General features: G+C 37.2%; 1 protein-coding gene across 2 annotated transcripts in view; it reads left to right on the top strand.

The window, feature by feature from the left end:
• The window catches only part of EML5 (EMAP like 5), a gene marked incomplete at both ends in the record, with an annotated part of 106427 nt that overhangs the window by 70619 nt on the left and 18261 nt on the right, over positions 1-17547 (top strand). Inside the window, 5 exons of one of the 2 annotated variants that reach the window (XM_080617121.1) lie at positions 45-133; positions 893-1069; positions 2010-2211; positions 3817-3943; positions 17104-17182. In XM_080617121.1, coding sequence (XP_080473247.1) covers positions 45-133; positions 893-1069; positions 2010-2211; positions 3817-3943; positions 17104-17182 — 674 coding nt within the window. Of the gene's footprint in view, positions 1-44; positions 134-892; positions 1070-2009; positions 2212-3816; positions 3944-17052; positions 17183-17547 lie in introns of both variants that reach the window. The other variant, XM_080617120.1, reaches the window with a different exon arrangement.

Genomic DNA, 17547 nt, shown 5'->3' with positions numbered 1-17547 from the left:
TCTTTTATTTAATGTTAATATACAATACGGAATATGTTTTATAGGGAAGCTCTTGCAAGTCAACACTGGTGCTAAAGAGCAGTTGTTTTTTGAAGCTCCTCGTGGGAAAAAACAGACAATTCCTAGTTTGGAGGTGAGGAAATAGACTGACACCTTAACTTGCTTGCAAATTAGAGTTATGGTACAACAGTCTTACCACATAAGAAGGAATGATGTGTAACAAATGTAACTGGTCTGCTGAAAAAAAGCTTCTGTTTTGGCATTAGCTGTCTTTTTTTTTTTTTTTTTTTTTTTTTTGACATTTGGTTGACTTAAACTCTCATAAAAGTCTTATTGGACTTCTGTATGCCTGTTTTGGTACCTAAACACCTTTAAAAATCTATTGCAGATGAGTTAGCCCGAGCATTGCCCTGGAAGACCTCATGTCTATCTTTACATACAATGAAATACAGTAATATTTATTACAGCCTAATATACATAGGCAAGGGTAGTATATTGTGGCAATAATATTAATTTGCTTTTTCACACCTAGAGCGTTGCCGTAGGGCAGACAGTGAAAATGGATAACTTTCCAGTAATTTTTTCTATGAGATTGACAGGCAGGGTTGAAAAAGGTAAATTTTTATTTATTTTTTTTTTAATTTAGCTGAAGGGCAGGTAAGATCAAAAATTTTTAAATACTTCTAGGGGGTTTGGAAGTTAAGACAGGTAAAATTAAGCATTTCAAATGAAATCCTGAATAGACAGGAAATAAATGGTTGATATGTTGAAATATTATCTTTTAGATGTGATGTATCTTTCAGTGCAAGAAATCCATTTTTCTTGAAAATGGATATGAAAGAAAACTGCCTGGGAAAAAGCATGCTCTGTCTTAAATCAGTTGTTTTTGTAGGTAGAAAAGATTGGCTGGGCATCATGGACAAGTGTTTTGGGCTCTTGCTGTGAAGGAATCTGGCCCATAATTGGTGAAGTCACAGATGTAACTGCTTCGTGCCTCACTAGTGACAGTAAAGTATTAGCCACAGGAGATGATTTTGGATTTGTGAAACTTTTTCGATACCCTGCTAAAGTAAGTAATTCTCAGCTGTTCATGCAGAAGTTTGGTTAATAAAACTGCCTTTTCAAAACTATAAAAATTCATCACTCAGAACAAAACAATGCTTTTATAATTTTGTCCTTATGATCAAAGGCGGCATTCAATATTACTCTGCAACTTGCAATGCATTAAGCTTTCAGTTAATAAAAATGACCATTCCAAGTTAGACTAAAGAGCCATTTCATGTAGTGTCCTGTCACTGACTGTGGTAAATGCATAGGAAAACCTGTAAGAATGAGAATGGGACAGGCATTGTTTAATAATATCTTAGGCATTAATATTCTCAGTGTGTTTTTATCAGCATCTTTTTCAGCCCCTTAGGCCCTTGTTTTGAACACAATGAACACTTTTTTCCTTACCTTCATTTCACTCATAATTTTATAGACTTTCATTCTGTCCAAACTCAGCCAGCTTTCTCTAAGATGAAGAGCTTTAATATTATTTAATCATGTATCATAGAAAATCAATTCCAGAAGCAGATTATATTTTTATTGCTCTTTTTGGACCTTTCTAGTTTTCCTGTATATTTATCAGTAAATGTTTTCAATTTTTAATATTTTGCCATGCTAGGAATGGTAACAGTGCACAAGTGTTGACTCAAAATATTCTATGTACATTTTATTCTTAATCAGTTAGACTCTTTTCTCTCTTACAAAAAATGATGCAGTGTTTATTGCTGGAATCTGTTTACAAACAAATTCTTGCATGCTTGGTATGGAAATATGGTTATCGTTTCATGAGATTGCTATAGGAGAGGAACTTGGCAAGTCATCTAATACATACAAATGCAAAGCAGCTTATGCATTAACTGTAAAGAAATTAAGAACATGCTGCTTGTGCACTGGCAACTCAGTTCCATTTTATCTAGTAGACTGGTTAAATTTGATCTGTGCCTTTTCTTCTCTCTTCTTAGGGAAAGTTTGGAAAATTTAAGAGGTATGTTGCTCACAGTACCCATGTAACGAATGTCCGCTGGACCTATGATGACAGTTTGTTGGTCACTGTTGGAGGAGCAGACACCTCTTTAATGCTGTGGACTTATGAGATAGAAGGACATCGGGATAGCAGGCAGTGTGACAGTGAAGAATCTGATCTAGATTCTGAAGAAGATGGAGGTGAGTAATAATTTATAAAGCTAGTTGGATCATGCTATCTCAGGAAGACTTGAGATTATTTTGATTTTAAGTAGAGAAGATGCTTCAAAAACGTTAAGTAAAATTTCCTTTTGAGTAAACGACTGATAAACTGTTGTGAAGAAAATGATAATAAAGTGACTTATTGCTTTGATTCAGAGTGTATAAAAAGACTTTTGACATCTTTTAAAAGGAAAAACATTAAGTGCCAGTTACAGGTAACTTAAAAAAAAATCTTTATAGAATTACAGTTTAGATTTGGGCACTAGGTCTAATGGAATTATGTTGAAATCTGTATAATGCAAGATTGTATTTATCTTGAAGTTGTAGCATCTGTTTCCATAACATGGAACAATTTATTCCAAGATCATATCAGTAGTTATAAAGTGGTAATTACGTTTTGTAGAATTAACTTTTGTTGGGTTTGCCATACTTAATGTTTTTGGGTTTTTTTCATGTTATAATTCCAAGGGCTCACAAACCTCCAAATCTGTTCTCTCGGCTCCCAAGTGCTGTTTTCCCTCCTTGTCAATTACTCAGTCTTCCAGCATTATTCAACTGTCACTGCTACTCTTTATATAGTTCTGCGTAATAAATTAACTTCAGTTTTCACTAAAACCTGTTAGATGACCTAAAAGACATTCTAAATATTAGAGGCATATTAAACTTTCATTGGAGAAAAAATTTATGCACTGTCTTTCTGCTTAAAAATCCTAAAGAGTACATCTGCCAAGTAAGTTAATTGCCCACAGCGGGGACTTGGTCAGCTTTAGCTTTCTGAATCAAAAATTGCAATCTTCAGAGTTTTTGTCCAGCTTCTGCCTGTGACCTGTTAATACATCTTTGCCCAATAACCTTTCCTAGGTGTGCTTTACACAGAACCCTCTTAAGCTGTGTATTCAAAAATACTGTAAAAGAAAAAGAAGTTTGTTAATCTTTATAAGAAAAGACATTGACATATTTTTCACAAAAAATTCTCTTTATCAGGTCCTAGTAATTGCAGTTAGAGTTAAGAGCTATTCTTCAGTTGGCATTAGTAATCTCAGACTTCGTGGGGGGAACACATGCCAAAAGGATGGTCACAATCCTGTTACTATTTCACCTGTTAGCTTTTTTGTCATATTTAGTAAACATCATCTGGATGTGCCTGACTGTCCCTCCCTAAGCATTGTGCAGGAAACCTGTGCAGACCTATAGATTCCATCCTAAGGATGAATCCTGAAATTGAGAACAATGTGGTGCTAAGTCCTCCAGAACTTAACAGCAGGTGTCACGTAGTGAGGTCCTTTGTTAGTGAACCCTGAGTTAAGGCCAACCAAGCAGAAATTGGGTATCTTTGAGTATCCCTTTAATCTTTGTTAATAATATTTTCCACAAAGATATTGTAGAGAATATTTTTCTTAGAATGTCTCATTAACAATGTTAATTATTACCAGCTGCTTTCTTTCTGTTATTTATGTTACTAATAATACATGGTATAATTGTTCCTGGATTTCAGTACATTGTTGAAACCTGCAGAAATTAACAAATTATGATTTTTTTTTTCCTGGTTTCTTGTTTTGGTACTTCTAACTCTGATTTTGTTAGGTTATGACAGTGATGTGACAAGGGAAAATGAAATTAATTACACCATCAAAGCCTTATCAACAAACATTAGACCAATGTTTGGAATTAAGCCTCACCTGCAACAAAAGGAGCCAACCTTAGATGAAAGGTAATTGCTAAATTACAATTCCAGTCAAGAAAGCAATCTGAAAAGATGATTAACAGTAAAATATAATTATATTGGAATATATATACAATTTAAAAGGTTATGTATAGAAAGAGTTGAAACGCTTGTTTGGTGGAAAATAACTCCACCAAACTTAAGAAAAGCCTTGCCAAAGGGCTAGGCTGTATCTTTTCAGAGAGCACCGAAGACTACAAATGATGTATGGATATTATTATGTTTGGGGAGCTTCTTGAAATAATAGAGTTATTTGCTGATATTTTATAATACCTTTTTTTTGAGACTTAACACCAAGTGATATCTAGGGATGGCATTATAGGCATGAATGTATACAACCGTTTTGTTGAAAAACAACTCTCAGGTTTTTTATTTCGGCAACTAACTAATTTGACTGATTTAGCTTCAACTGCTCCTTGCATTGTTTCTGTGTCCAGGTAACTTCTACCTTTCTTTGAAAAATTCTCTCCATGGTGGTTCTGCCTTTACTATTAATGAGTCTTGGAAAATTAAGTTGACTGCCTTGCAGTGTTAGTTGCATTGCTTGGTTTGCTATTGTATGCTTTAGAAGAGAAGGGGGTGGAGAGCAGAGTAGAATAAAACCAACTGTAAAGCAGGTAAAGTGAAATTATTTATAACCGCTGGAACATAACCAGTTGTAGAATGTGCAGCTGAGCACAGGACCTTGAAAGATGTCAGCAAAATAAATGTGGATAGTGTATGTGAGGGAAAAGGAAAGAGATTCCTGACATGATACAGTAGCAATTGAGGAAGATTAGTATTAAAAAGAGGGAAGTGAGGAAAACATGACATGGTATAGTTAGGTGTAACAGCATAGAGAAATAGTGGGATGGAAACTTCCTGCAGGAATGTGAGGAGTTCTGTTACAATGTACATACCTCTTTCCACAGTGAAGTTAACAGATCTGTGATGCCTTTGTTGAGAAATGCAACATGACTTATGTAGGTGTTTTGATCTCTTGGTTTTTTTTAAGTTTTGTTGCTGAAGGAGATAATGGATGCCTGTGTATGAAGCTGTGGCTCCTTGTCTTGCGTTTAAAATTAGAAACTGTCTTTGTTTATTAAATAACTTATTTGATGTGGAAATTGAAAATAAATACTGCACATGGCATCATCATTTTGAGTTTATATTTACTCTTGTTAATGAAAGGTATGATTTGTGATTTTTAAGTGAAATTATAAGCCTCTTGTATTTCAGTAATTGTTTCTGGAAGATAAGTGAGTTGTGTTTTTCAGTTTCACGTAAAAATAATAAAGAAAATTCTGTTGTAAAGTAACTAGGTTCTGATTCAGAACACATAAAAGTTCATGAAAGGATTTCACTGTCTGCGTTGTTTAGAAGTCTGGGGCCCTAAAATTTGAAAGAAAAGTTTTTGTGAAAGTTGGAACTAGAATATGGTTGCTGCATGCATTTTAACTTCTGTTCTGCTGATGTTGATACTGTGTAAGCTTAGGAAAGGTTTTAGTAAGTCTGCTTTCATAGATACTGATTTTATTTTATTTTTGTTTCCCTTTCCTTTTGCTTCATATGAAGGCAAGGGGTAGTCAGGTAAGTTCATTTACACGAAGTCCAGGATCAAACACATTTTAATAACTTAAGCTGCTTGGGAAAGTAGTGATATTTCGAAATAGAAGTGACTGTTTTAAATCTTTGCTATTAAATAGTAACTTCTTAATGGGTGGAAAAGGGATAAGGAACAAAGAATAAGCCCAGTTCTCAGTCTGAGTGGCTATGAGAAGAGTGCTAAATAGAGTATTTGAGGGAAAGTTATCAAGTCTCCTCCTGTTTTCCTCATGACTTTGGAATGGCTAAGGAACAGCTTCACTTAACTAGCCCATACAGTCTAACAAGAAGCCTAACTTCTTGTGGACTTCTGTAAGACTGTGTCACAGTGTTGGTCTAGAGGTTCAGCATGGAATAAGATGTGCAGGGAGCACATTGCGGGAATGCCTGAAGTGGCTGTATAAGCAGTATCACCATGTCTGCACCACTGTGTTGGAGCTAATAAAACTTCAGGGACAAGAGGAGTGTTATTGACTTGGCTGCAGCATTTTACATACTGTAATTACAAACTGTAATATTGCATCTGTACTAAAGCATCCAACCTGCTAGGTTCAAGTATCATCCATATGACATGCAGAGTAACTAGCTTGGGTGCTAGCAGTAGGTAATGAGTTTTTGCATCTATTCTACTTAGAATATATGCATACTCAAAAACATACTCTTATGTTTGTAGTAGAACAAATCCATAGGCTGTAGGACACCCTTCAGACTTGTAGACTAAGCTGCCAGGACACTTGGATCTACACAGGCTAAGAAAGGAGAACTCCCTCATACCTACCTGGACCCTGTTTCTACAATGAAATCACATCCCTGTGGTGATAGATGATAGAATTGTGTTACTCTGTGTATCCTTCTGCAGACAACTTGACATAATTAAGAAAGCCACAGTCTTGATCTAAATTTTAAATCATAGAATCATAGAATAGTTAGGGTTGCAAAGGACCTTAAGATCATCCAGTTCCAACCCCCCTGCTATGGGCAGGGACACCTCACACTAAACCATGTTGCCCAAGGCTCTGTCCAGCGTGGCCTTGAACACCGCTAGGGATGGAGCATTCGCACCACCATATAGAATTAATTCTGGTTTTAGGCTTTTTAAAAAATGTGTGTCTGCAAAGTCAGTTTCTTTGCAAGTTGTGCAGAACGTGTATAACTCACACAGACTTTCCTTCTGCATTGGTTCATTCACAGGGTATTTGGGTATACTGCTGTGATGAGTTGACCTTGGCTGAACACCAGCTGCCCACTAAAGCTGCTCTGTCACTCCCCTCGTCAGCCCAACATGGGAAAGAAAATGTTAACACACAGCTTGTGAGTCAAGATAAGGACAGGGAGATCACTCAGTCACAGGCAAAAAAGGCTTAACTTGGGAAAAAAATTATTTAATTGCAAATCAAATCCACATAGGATAATAAGAAATAAAAACTAAATCTTAAAACACCTTCCGGCCACCCTTCCCTTCTTCCTGGGCTTAACTTTACTCCTGGTTTCTTAGCCTGCTCCCCACTCAGTGGCACGGGGGGACGGGGAGTGAGGCTTCTTTGCTTCTGCCACTCCTTCCTACTAAAGGAGAGGACTCCTCACGCTCTTCCCATGCTCCAGCTTAGGAGCCGTCCCATGAGAGACAGTTCTTCACATATTTTTACTTGGGTCCTTTCCATGGGCTGCAGTTCTTCATGTACTGCTCCAGTGTGGATCCCTTCCATGGGGCCACACATCCTGCCAGGAGCCTGCTCCAGCGTGGACTTCCCACAGGGTCACACAACCTCCTTTGGGTGCATCCACCTGCTCCCATGTGAGGTCCTCCCCAGGCTGCAGGTGGATATCTGTTCCTTCATGGGCCTCCATGGGCTGCAGGGGCACAGTCTGCCTCACCGTGGTCTGCACCACATGCTGCAGGGGAATCTCTGCTGCAGTGCCTGGAGCACCCTCCTCCCTTCCTTCTTCACTGACCTTGGTGTCTGCAAAGCTGTTTCTCTTACATATTCTCAATCCTCTCTCTGGCTGCCATTGCCCAGGGTTTTTTTATCCCCTTCTGAAATACATTATCTCAGAGGTGTTACCACTGTCATTTGACGGGCTTGGTCTTGGCCAGCAGCAGGTCTGTCTTGGAACCAGCTGGCATTGGCTGTATTGGACACGGGGAGCTTTCAGGAGCTTCTCATAGAAGCAGTATCTCCCTCCTCTCCAAGTACATCTGTGGCATTCTGTGTTATACTTAGGCTTGTTACATGGACTGCCAAACATTAGAAGAGATATGTTCCATGTAGTAACCATTAAAATCCTTGTATTCTCAGGATTACATTCTACGTGCTAGTGTAGAATGTGCTTCTGAGAATGTTTTTCAAGTAATTTTGAGTTTGTGTATAAAGAAGATTTCTTATCAGAAAGTTACCTGAATCTCTTTTCTTACTGAGTGCATTCTCTGTGGGAGAAGATGGAAATGAAGACAATACCAAAAATGTAGTTACTACTTAAGATTGAATAGTGATGTGCCCTCTGTATAGAGGGAATATGATTTTTTGTATCCAGATTATTAAATGAGAGAAACAATAGAATACTAAAGGATACCTGAAATAGAATAATAGAATCATAGAATAGTTAGGGTTGGAAAGGACCTTAAGATCATCTAGTTCCAACCCCCCTGCCGTGGGCAGGGACACCTCACACTAAACCATATCACCCAAGGCCTCATCCAACCTGGCCTTGAACACCACCAAGGATGGAGCATTCACAACCTCCCTGGGCAACCTTTTCCAGAGCCTCACCACCCTCTCAGTAAAGAATTTCTTCCTTATATCCAATCTAAACTTCCCCTGTTTAAGTTTGAACCCGTTACCCCTTGTCCTGTCACTGCAGTCCCTGAGGAATAGTCCCTCCCCAGCATCCTTGTAGGCCCCCTTCAGCTACTGGAAGGCTGCTATGAGGTCTCCACGCAGCCTTCTCTTCTCCAGCCTGAACAGCCCCAACTTTCTCAGCCTATCTTCATACGGGAGGTGCTCCAGCCCCCTGATCATCCTCGTGGCCCTCCTCTGGACTTGTTCCAACAGTTCCATGTCCTTTATATGTTGAGGACACCAGAACTGCACACAATACTGCAAGTGAGGTCTCACGAGAGCAGAGTAGAGGGGCAGGATCACCTCCTTCGACCTGCTGGTCACGCTCCTTTTGATGCAGCCCAGGATACAGTTGGCTTTCTGGGCTGCGAGCGCACACTGGAGCCGGCTCATGTTCATTTTTTCATCGACCAACACCCCCAAGTGCTGCAGGGCTGCTCTGAATCTCTTCTTTGCCCAACCTGTAGCTGTGCCTGGGATTGCTCCGACCCAGGTGTAGGACCTTGCACTTGGCATGGTTTAACTTCATAAGGCTGGCATTAGCCCACCTCACAAGCGTGTCGAGGTCCCTCTGGATGGCATCCCTTCCCTCCGGCGTATCAACCGAACCACACAGCTTGGTGTCATTGGCAAACTTGCTGAGGGCGCACTCAATCCCACTGTCCATGTCACCGACAAAGATGTTGAACAAGACCGGTCCCAACACCGATCCCTGAGGGACACCACTCATTACTGGTCTCCAGCCGGACATAGAGCCATTGACCACAATTCTTTGCGTGCGGCCATCCAGATGGTTCTTTATCCACCGAGTGGTCCACCCATCAAATTGATGTCTCTCCAATTTAGAGACAAGGATGTCTTGTCTGTTTCTTAGTTCTGTTTCACATATCACATCTGTGAGGCCAGGAGTAGTCCAACACCATGGCCTGGATTTAGAGTCAGAAATTACTCAACTGGGTATCAAAAATTGATGCACTAAGATTATTTTGATTCTAATGTTATTAGGTTAAGTTGATCTCACCTTTTATGTTGTAAGTGGTAGGGTGACGTAGGAAATCAGAGACTTTGGCTGTTTGTCCATCAAAACTTCACATCACCAATTGGGTCAAAACAGTGTCACTCCTTTTTGCTAAAGCTGTACAGAAAGGAATGAAAGAGTCCCTAAAGTCAGAAAGGGAAAATAAGCAAAAAAGGCTGCAAAACACTGCAGTCTGGTGAGCAGGTAATTTCTCTGTGAAGTATGGAACGTGGGATTCTACATTCAGTGTAGCATAATAATTTTCTTCCAGTGTTTCTTTAATTCAAAATGTGAACGCAATTTCTAGAACACTCATACTACTTCTCCAGTGGAGGTAGGGTCCTATTCTTGATTTCCTGGTTTGGCTCATAAAATGACTTTCTTTTTCCTTGCAATAGCTGAAGTTAAAAAAAAAAATAATATATGTATATAAAAACAAAACAAAAAAAAACCCAAACCAAAACAAAAAAACCCAAACAAACCAAAAAACAACTGTTTTCCCTTTCACAGCAGCAGTTTTCCTAGGAGCAATGGACATTTGTGTGTCTTAGTCATTTTTATGGATAGCACTCAAGTTAACTTGTTCCAGTGCCTCACCATCCTAACAGTAAAGAGTTTCTTCCTTATATCTAACCTAAATCTCCCCCTGTTTAAGTTTAAACTCATTACCCCTTGCCCTATCGCTGTAGTTCTTGATGAAGAGTCCCCCTTCAGCATCCTTGTAGGTCCGTCCCTTTCAGATATTGGAAGGCTGCTATGAGGACCCAACCTGTAGCAAGCTGTGCCTGGGATTGCACCAAACCAGGTGTAGGACCTTGCACTTCACATTGTTGAACTTCATGAGGTTGGCGTTGGCCCATCTCATAGGCGTGTCAAGGTCCCTCTGCATGGCATCCCTTCCCTCCAGTGTATCAGCTGAACCACATAACTTAGTGTCATTGACAGACATGCTTATTCTATGAAGTTAAACCTGCACAAACTTTCTTTGAGTAATTCAGGTGTTGTGTTTGCCAACTCTAGAAACACTTGATATACTTCACAGCTTTTTGGGTCTGCTTCTGCTTGCTTTCTCTGTTATTGCGGTAGGAATAATTCCTAAGAATTAATAATAATAATAATTAATAATAATAATAATGCCAACACTTGTTTATAATTCCCATTTAAGTGAATGGGAGTTTTCTGTAGGAATCATAGATTTATATAACCTCTGAAGTTGTGAATAATCCCCTTGTAAAAAGAAGTAAACAAACTAGAAAGCAAATATAATTATTTCTAGTAATAGTTCACAGACACCTAGCTTTCAGCCAAACTTGTATAAGTAATCCTTTTCTCTTTCCCGTCTGCTGCTGAAAAGAGGTTCCAGGTAATGCTTTTATTTTGCTACCTAGTCTGTATTTTACTCTCATCTCTCATTTTCCTTAAAAAGCCATCTGTCATGTTGGGTGCTATACTGTGCACCTTTCACTCTTATTTATAGGATATATGAAAATAATTATGAATAATCACTGTCAAGAAGCAGTGTTTAAAAGCTAGCAGGTTTCATTATCTTCTAATGGAAATCAGACATAAGGAGTTACACAAGTAACTCTGAAAATCTTGCCAAGAGTAAATAGAAAGACCTTTTCCTTTTAAAATTAGTTTATGCTTGCCCACAACTTTGACCAGTGAAAGTCACTTTATACTGAAGGCTAGTGCAAAAATCAATTCCAAGAACCCCAAAGTATGAGGTGCAGTTATAGTGACCCTCACAGGAAGGGACTTATTCTGTACTAACAGCTGTAATTTGCTCTGCAAAATCATGTCCAAAATAACACTTAGATTATTAAAAGATAATTAAATGTTGATTGACACTGTCATAAGTTACCATGGAACTTGAAGAATTTATGTCAGTTTATATTAACCACAAAAGACCATCCTGTTTTCTTTTAATAATTTTAGAAACTCAGTATCAATACTAAAAATAGGGAGTGAAGTACAACAGCATTATGCAAGACAATGTAGGTAGCAGTGTCAATAATACTGAAATAATGCCTAAACCCATGAAATGGGGCTTTCTTTGTTTCACAAACTACTTCAAAGTGCTTGTATTCCATTTTTATGGTCTTATAACAAGAAACATTAATATATATATACACGCTAAGTCTATTTTCATGTTGAAAGTAGAATGCTGATATTAAGGTATTTATTTTCCCTATGATAGATGGCTGGAACTCTCCTTCTGCATGTGCAAACTGACCCCATCCATATGTGCATTCACCCCAAAATGTTATTCATGCTCTCCTTCCCATCTTTTTGCATGCAGTTTTTGAGCATGCAACCAGTTATACATGCAGGTACATGACCATGTTGTATTTGCTGTTATTCACTTGCCTGCACATTAAATAGTAAATGAAAAATACCTTTAGATTTCACACCTTTAAAAAAAACTTGTAATTTGCATTCTAGTTCCACTGCTCTGAATTAATATAGACTTAGCCTTTCTTAGGTGGGTACTTGTATAAATTGTATAGGTGACTTGTGAGATAATTTGGCCGAGTGTGAATTGTCAAGTCAGGTTTTATTGACTATTGTACATTCACTTGATTCTTTTGTATGGTAATGTACAGATGTAAATATACTCTAATGATTGGCTAAGGATGAATATCAACCTAGATTTGTATCTGTTTATCTGTATAGTCTTTTTAAGTATAGGTGGTCTATTCAGGTGGTTGTATAATGTGAGATAGTTTTACCTCTTCTCCCATTTGATCACAAGGGATTAGCAGACGTATTATAAAAACGCCACATTCTACATCCAAGCAGCAAAGAAATCTTCACTGCCAGTCAGCTCAGTTCCCATAACATAAACCTGTGCCAGAACCATGTTCTTTCAGTTTTTGCAGCTTTCATGAAACATCAGATATGCGCTCCTGGTCTATTTGTTTTTTCTGCCTTGTTTTCCATAAATGAAATGAGAGAAGAAAGGGAGGAAGAAATGAGGCTTAAGTAGTCTGTGTCAAATGTGAGGTGACAAGTGGAAGAAGGGCTCTTTTTATCAATTTCTAGAACAACAGTAATAAGACTTCCAGGATTGACTGTGACAAATTAGAAATTAAAAATATAAAATACTTGGAGCATTCTGGAGTGATCAGAATGTGGATTGTGCAGTTTTGCTCAATCTTTTCCCTGTGCCTATCCACAAAACAGGCCTGACCTCCAGTGATGAAGCCTACAGCCCTTTTACGCCACTGGAATTGTCTCTCAATTCTACTGCAGTAGATCTGTTTAAATAACTATAGTCATCAAGCTTCCTATTTCAGTTAAGCTTGGCTTTGGTGGTATGGATTTGTATGGTTGGTTATTTTTCTTTCCTCAGAGAAAAGGTTGTTGAATCTACTTTTCATTTTCTTTACCTCAAATGTGTAATTATTTGGGGTACTTATTTCCTCTGCTGGTTTAGATTTATCCTTTTTATTTCCTTAAATCTCCCCTGACCAATGCAGTCTCTGATTTTTATGTATCTTTGTAACAGCAGTCAAACAGTAGTAGCCTCTGACAACCAATTAAATGCACATTGTTCCTCTTCAACAGTAATGTTTCTGGAAATGCCTATTTTTTTTCTTAGAATCTCTAAATTGAGATAGGCATAAAAATATTTTTATGGATAGATTGTTAGGAGTTGTCCCACGAGAACTGGACTCAGTTCCCTACAGTTAGGACTGGTTGCTTCAAATCAGGTGGGTTTTCTTGATGGTAATGTAGTAGTCTCCTCTCTTTGATCTGAAATCTTCATTTACTCTTGAGCTACTTTTCGTAGTGTTTTTTGGCTCTAGTTGTTTGGATTTTTTTTGAGTAGCATTACTTACTGATACATTTCTTAGTCTGCTGTTCAAAATGATAGAGAAATTTATGCAAGAATACTAAATCTAGAAACTGACATTCTTGTTCCATGCTCTGGCTGCAACTTAGAGGAAGCTACATTTGAAGATTTCCTTGCCGTCTGAAAAGCATTAGAAATTATGCTTCTCTCTTATCTAGGAAGGCACTCTGGAACTGTAAGAGTGTGTCTTTTTCTACTTTCCTTAAGAAGGTTTGAATATTTTTATGCTGGTGTTTGTGCAGGCTGGCAATCATATCTTGGCTTTTGAGGCTTCACAGCAGAATAAAGTCACATTCTGATTTTCTTTTTAGTCCTTAGCATGTCTTTGACAGCTGGATTTCTTTTTGAGTTGTACAACATGCCAGTAGAAGCAGCATGCACAATAACCAGCATGCCAGTCCCACATTTCTGCAATACTATCTACTGTTTGATTTTTATAGCTGCTGCATGGGATGAGAGAAGAGGTAATATGACAGCGGAAAACTAGTTATAGATTTCTCTTCCCTCCTCTCTTCCCCCCTTGTTTCCCCTCCCCCCCCCCCCCATTATTGGGAAAGCTAACAGAATTACTGATACACAGTCTACCAATTTTCAGCACATCAGCATTGTTTCTGATTTCCTTATTTAAAAAGAGAAAGGTACACGTTGTGTTTCCTTAGTTTAAAAAAGGATTTAAAATCAATGTTATGTAAGTGGTTTTTAAGGAACCACTTTAGAATAAGTGGTTTTTAAGGAACTTCTGTTGTTTGTAAGTGTGCTCCTAGTTAGTTAATAAATGAGTAGCAATTATTTATGGAAGTATCAAAGGAATTAAGGAATTTTAATTATAATTTGAAGCAATAAACTGTCAATAGGAAAAATACTCATTAGCAGCTCTTAATATCATTAACCTATTACACAAACCACCTATTATATGTATTCCAATAACTATAATTCTTATCCATAAAGTAATGGGGTATCAATTAACTTGTTAACCCTATTCATTCTTCAAAGACATTTGATTGCACAGGGAGGGAACTGGTTATTGTTTTGCCATTTAACTTCAGACACTATAAGCACTAGAATTTGTTCAGTTTTAAGCAGTATTTACATTAATATGCAAAAAATCCCAACAACCAACCAACCCACTCCAAACCTCAGACAAAGCTTTATTTCTTAAAATAGCCCATTCTCCATATAGAATCTGTACCTTTCAGGTTTTGTTCATGAATTTCAGTAGTTTTACTTGGTTGGAGTTGATTCAGTTTGAGTAGCACACAGTGTTAAAAAGGCTTCTATGGCACTGGAAGATACCTGTTAACCTTTTGATCAGTGTATTTGTAACTGAAATTGCTCATCTACTGTGAAGGAGAGGAACAAATATGGTCAATTTTTTTTCCTCTGCAAAACTTCAGATATTCTCTCTCCATATACATTTAATGTGATAAACATTGTGACCTGTTAGGAGTGTTTTCTGTTGATGATTTAGAAATTTCTGAGTAAAATTGTGATTTCTTTATTTTTAAAAATTAAAAAGTGAGATCTTTTATTATACTTAGTGATACTATTTCAGTAATTTGAGAGGCTAGATGAGAGGATGCTAGGAGTTGTTAAGACCAAAGAGAAGAAAGGACCTCAAAAATAACTGGGGAGGTGAGGAATTTTCCATCAACTATAAAACCTGGAAAGAGCTGGTTGAGAGACAGTGATGGGTGATTCAAGAGTGGTCATGAAATTGGATGTTAGGTTTGCTAACAGAAATCAGATGTATTCCTTGATTCCTGTACTGGCCAACATGCTTGTATAGGTAATGAGGAGGGCATCCCAGAATGTGCTTGGTGTGCTTTTCTGCCTTTTTTGCAAAATTTAGGAGAATATTTTTTCATCTCCACAAACTAAGGGACAGGATACTATGGCTGTGAGCTTGGTCCATGCTATAACTGAGAAACAAATTCAAATGCCTTGCTTTTCTGTCTTGAGGTGTGTGTGGATTCCTTGTAACTGGAGAGCTCGTAGAGGAAAAAAAGATCTCTAACTGAGGACCTTTGAGAATGAAGTCTGGGGATGCATTCCTACCAGACATATTTCAAGCAGGACTGACAGTGTATTTGAGAGTTGCTATCTTTTAATATTTGTTTCTGAGCAAGGAGACCTTTAGTGCACATCCCCACCTGCATTGCTCTATATGGTTGGTGTCCCCAGATTTTTGCCTTTACTGCCAGTTTGTTAGAAGTCTGATTTCCAAGAGTAAGAATTTTGGAGTAGCAAAAATTAAGTGTTAGACTACCATTCATCGTGGAGTTATGAAAGTCTTTCTCCATATGTCAGTTAGTGTCCTCTGTTTTAATTTGCACTTATTTATGAATGAATATGAAATATGACCCTTAATTATTGTCCTTCATGCCTTTAGTTTTCTTTTTAACTTTACATTATTATTTTATACTTTGCTTTGATAAGAATTTGTTTAATGCAGCTCATATGAAGTTTTAATAAACTTGATCATGTTTGCATGATCCAGGCATCCGCCAGGCTGCTTTACCAGAAAGAAATTTTTCATGTGTGGTTTTTTTTGTATTTTTTTTTTCCATAGGTACCTGACAGGCATCTAAGCATAGAGGAAGTACTGAAGTATCTCAGAACAGTCTATAGTTAGTTGCTGTAAAATTTGCATTATAATATGTACAAATCTTTTAATTGGGGATATGACATAAATCTATAAATAATACTAAAATTAGGGAAAATGGATGAATAAAGCTTAGAAAATGGTATTTTATTTGAATAATTTAATATTATTCAAATATATGTATGTATTTGAACTATATACTTTTCAGATGTAATTCAAAATATACAATGTACAAACAAATCACAGTATATCCTTCTTAGAAAGGGCATGGTGATTATTTTGTGTCAAAGCCATCATTCAAGAGCAGAGGTAGAATTAAAAGTACTTCATACTAAAAAGGGAATATGAAAGAGAGATAACCTGTTGTATGTGTGATACTAGTTTGTCATGCTGCCTATTAGACTAAATCATCTGGATTTCATTGAATATATACATATAATTTATTTTTAAATTAATTTTCTCTTATGGGTCAAACTTAGAGGTTTCTTTTCATAGCCACATACACTGTATATATAGAATCAGTAACTAGTGCTTCTGCAAATCACTTGAGATAATTGCACAGCTTAGATAAAGAAAACTTATTTGTGTGTTTCTTTGTATATGAACCATTGAACATAATCTGAAAGATAGTTACAGATCTTTATCAAACATATCTATTTGATATTTCTCCAGTCTGGGCTATGCAGAACAGTGGAACAGAAGTTATGGCTGATATTCATGTGTTTGCATGGTAATAATTTTAAGTGTTGATTGATAACTTGTTTCTATTGATGTAAAAGTGAATGGGCAGGTGTTCCTTGAGTTCGTTACAAACTATTACAAAAATAAGAAAGTTAGGGCCTTCTGAGGGCATGTGGCAACAGGAATTATTATCTCAAGTATTTAGGTTAATCAGGTAAGCCTTTAAAGTTTATCCAATAAAAATTGCTACAAAGATGGAAATACCTGAAGAACATAGCATGAAAAAGTGAAGAGTATTTTATCAGTGGTCATTCATTGTAAAACAAGCTTTTGCATTAACCTCATGGGGAATTGACAAAAAAACCCTAGCATGTTAAACAAAGATTTTTTTTCTTTAATTTTTATTTTTTGCTTTGACAGAGGTCTTTCTTTTAAAGATGAATGAAAATACCAGTAAAGCAGGATAGGGGTAGAAGTTTTCCATATGCATTAGCACGTTGGAAGGTACTGTGTTAGTATGGAATGGGTGACGGACAGCGTTCTCTTATTCGCAGTTCTTTATTTCAGACCACCAGTTAGTAGGGCATTGCCACAGCCGGAGAAACTTCAGACAAATAATGTTGGGAAAAAAAAGAGACCTATAGAGGTAAGAAAAACATTGATCTCCTCTTCCTCTCCTTCTAGGATTATTATTTCCATTCCCCTTATCCCCCCCAAAATTGACACATTTGTGGACACACTAAATGATTGATTCATTTTACATGTAATCAACAATGGAAACATTGAATAGTGAGAAAATTGCCCAAAAAGTGGCAGAGATTTTTTTTTTTTTCATCTCAAAAGCCTGATACTACTTTTTCTTGCAAATAAATGGAGCATAACTCAATTCTTAGTAACAATAAAACCTTTCAAGTGCAGTGTGTAGAAAGCAATTATATCCTGGTTAGATAACTGAATGGTTAATGAGTGTATTATCGCTAATAAAACTAAGCATCTCTTACAGCAGTTTTT

This window comes from Psittacula echo (assembly GCF_963264785.1).
Source record: "Psittacula echo genome assembly, chromosome: 5".
Classification (NCBI taxonomy): Eukaryota; Metazoa; Chordata; class Aves; order Psittaciformes; family Psittacidae; genus Psittacula; species Psittacula echo.
This window is presented reverse-complemented; position numbering and strand designations above follow the sequence as displayed.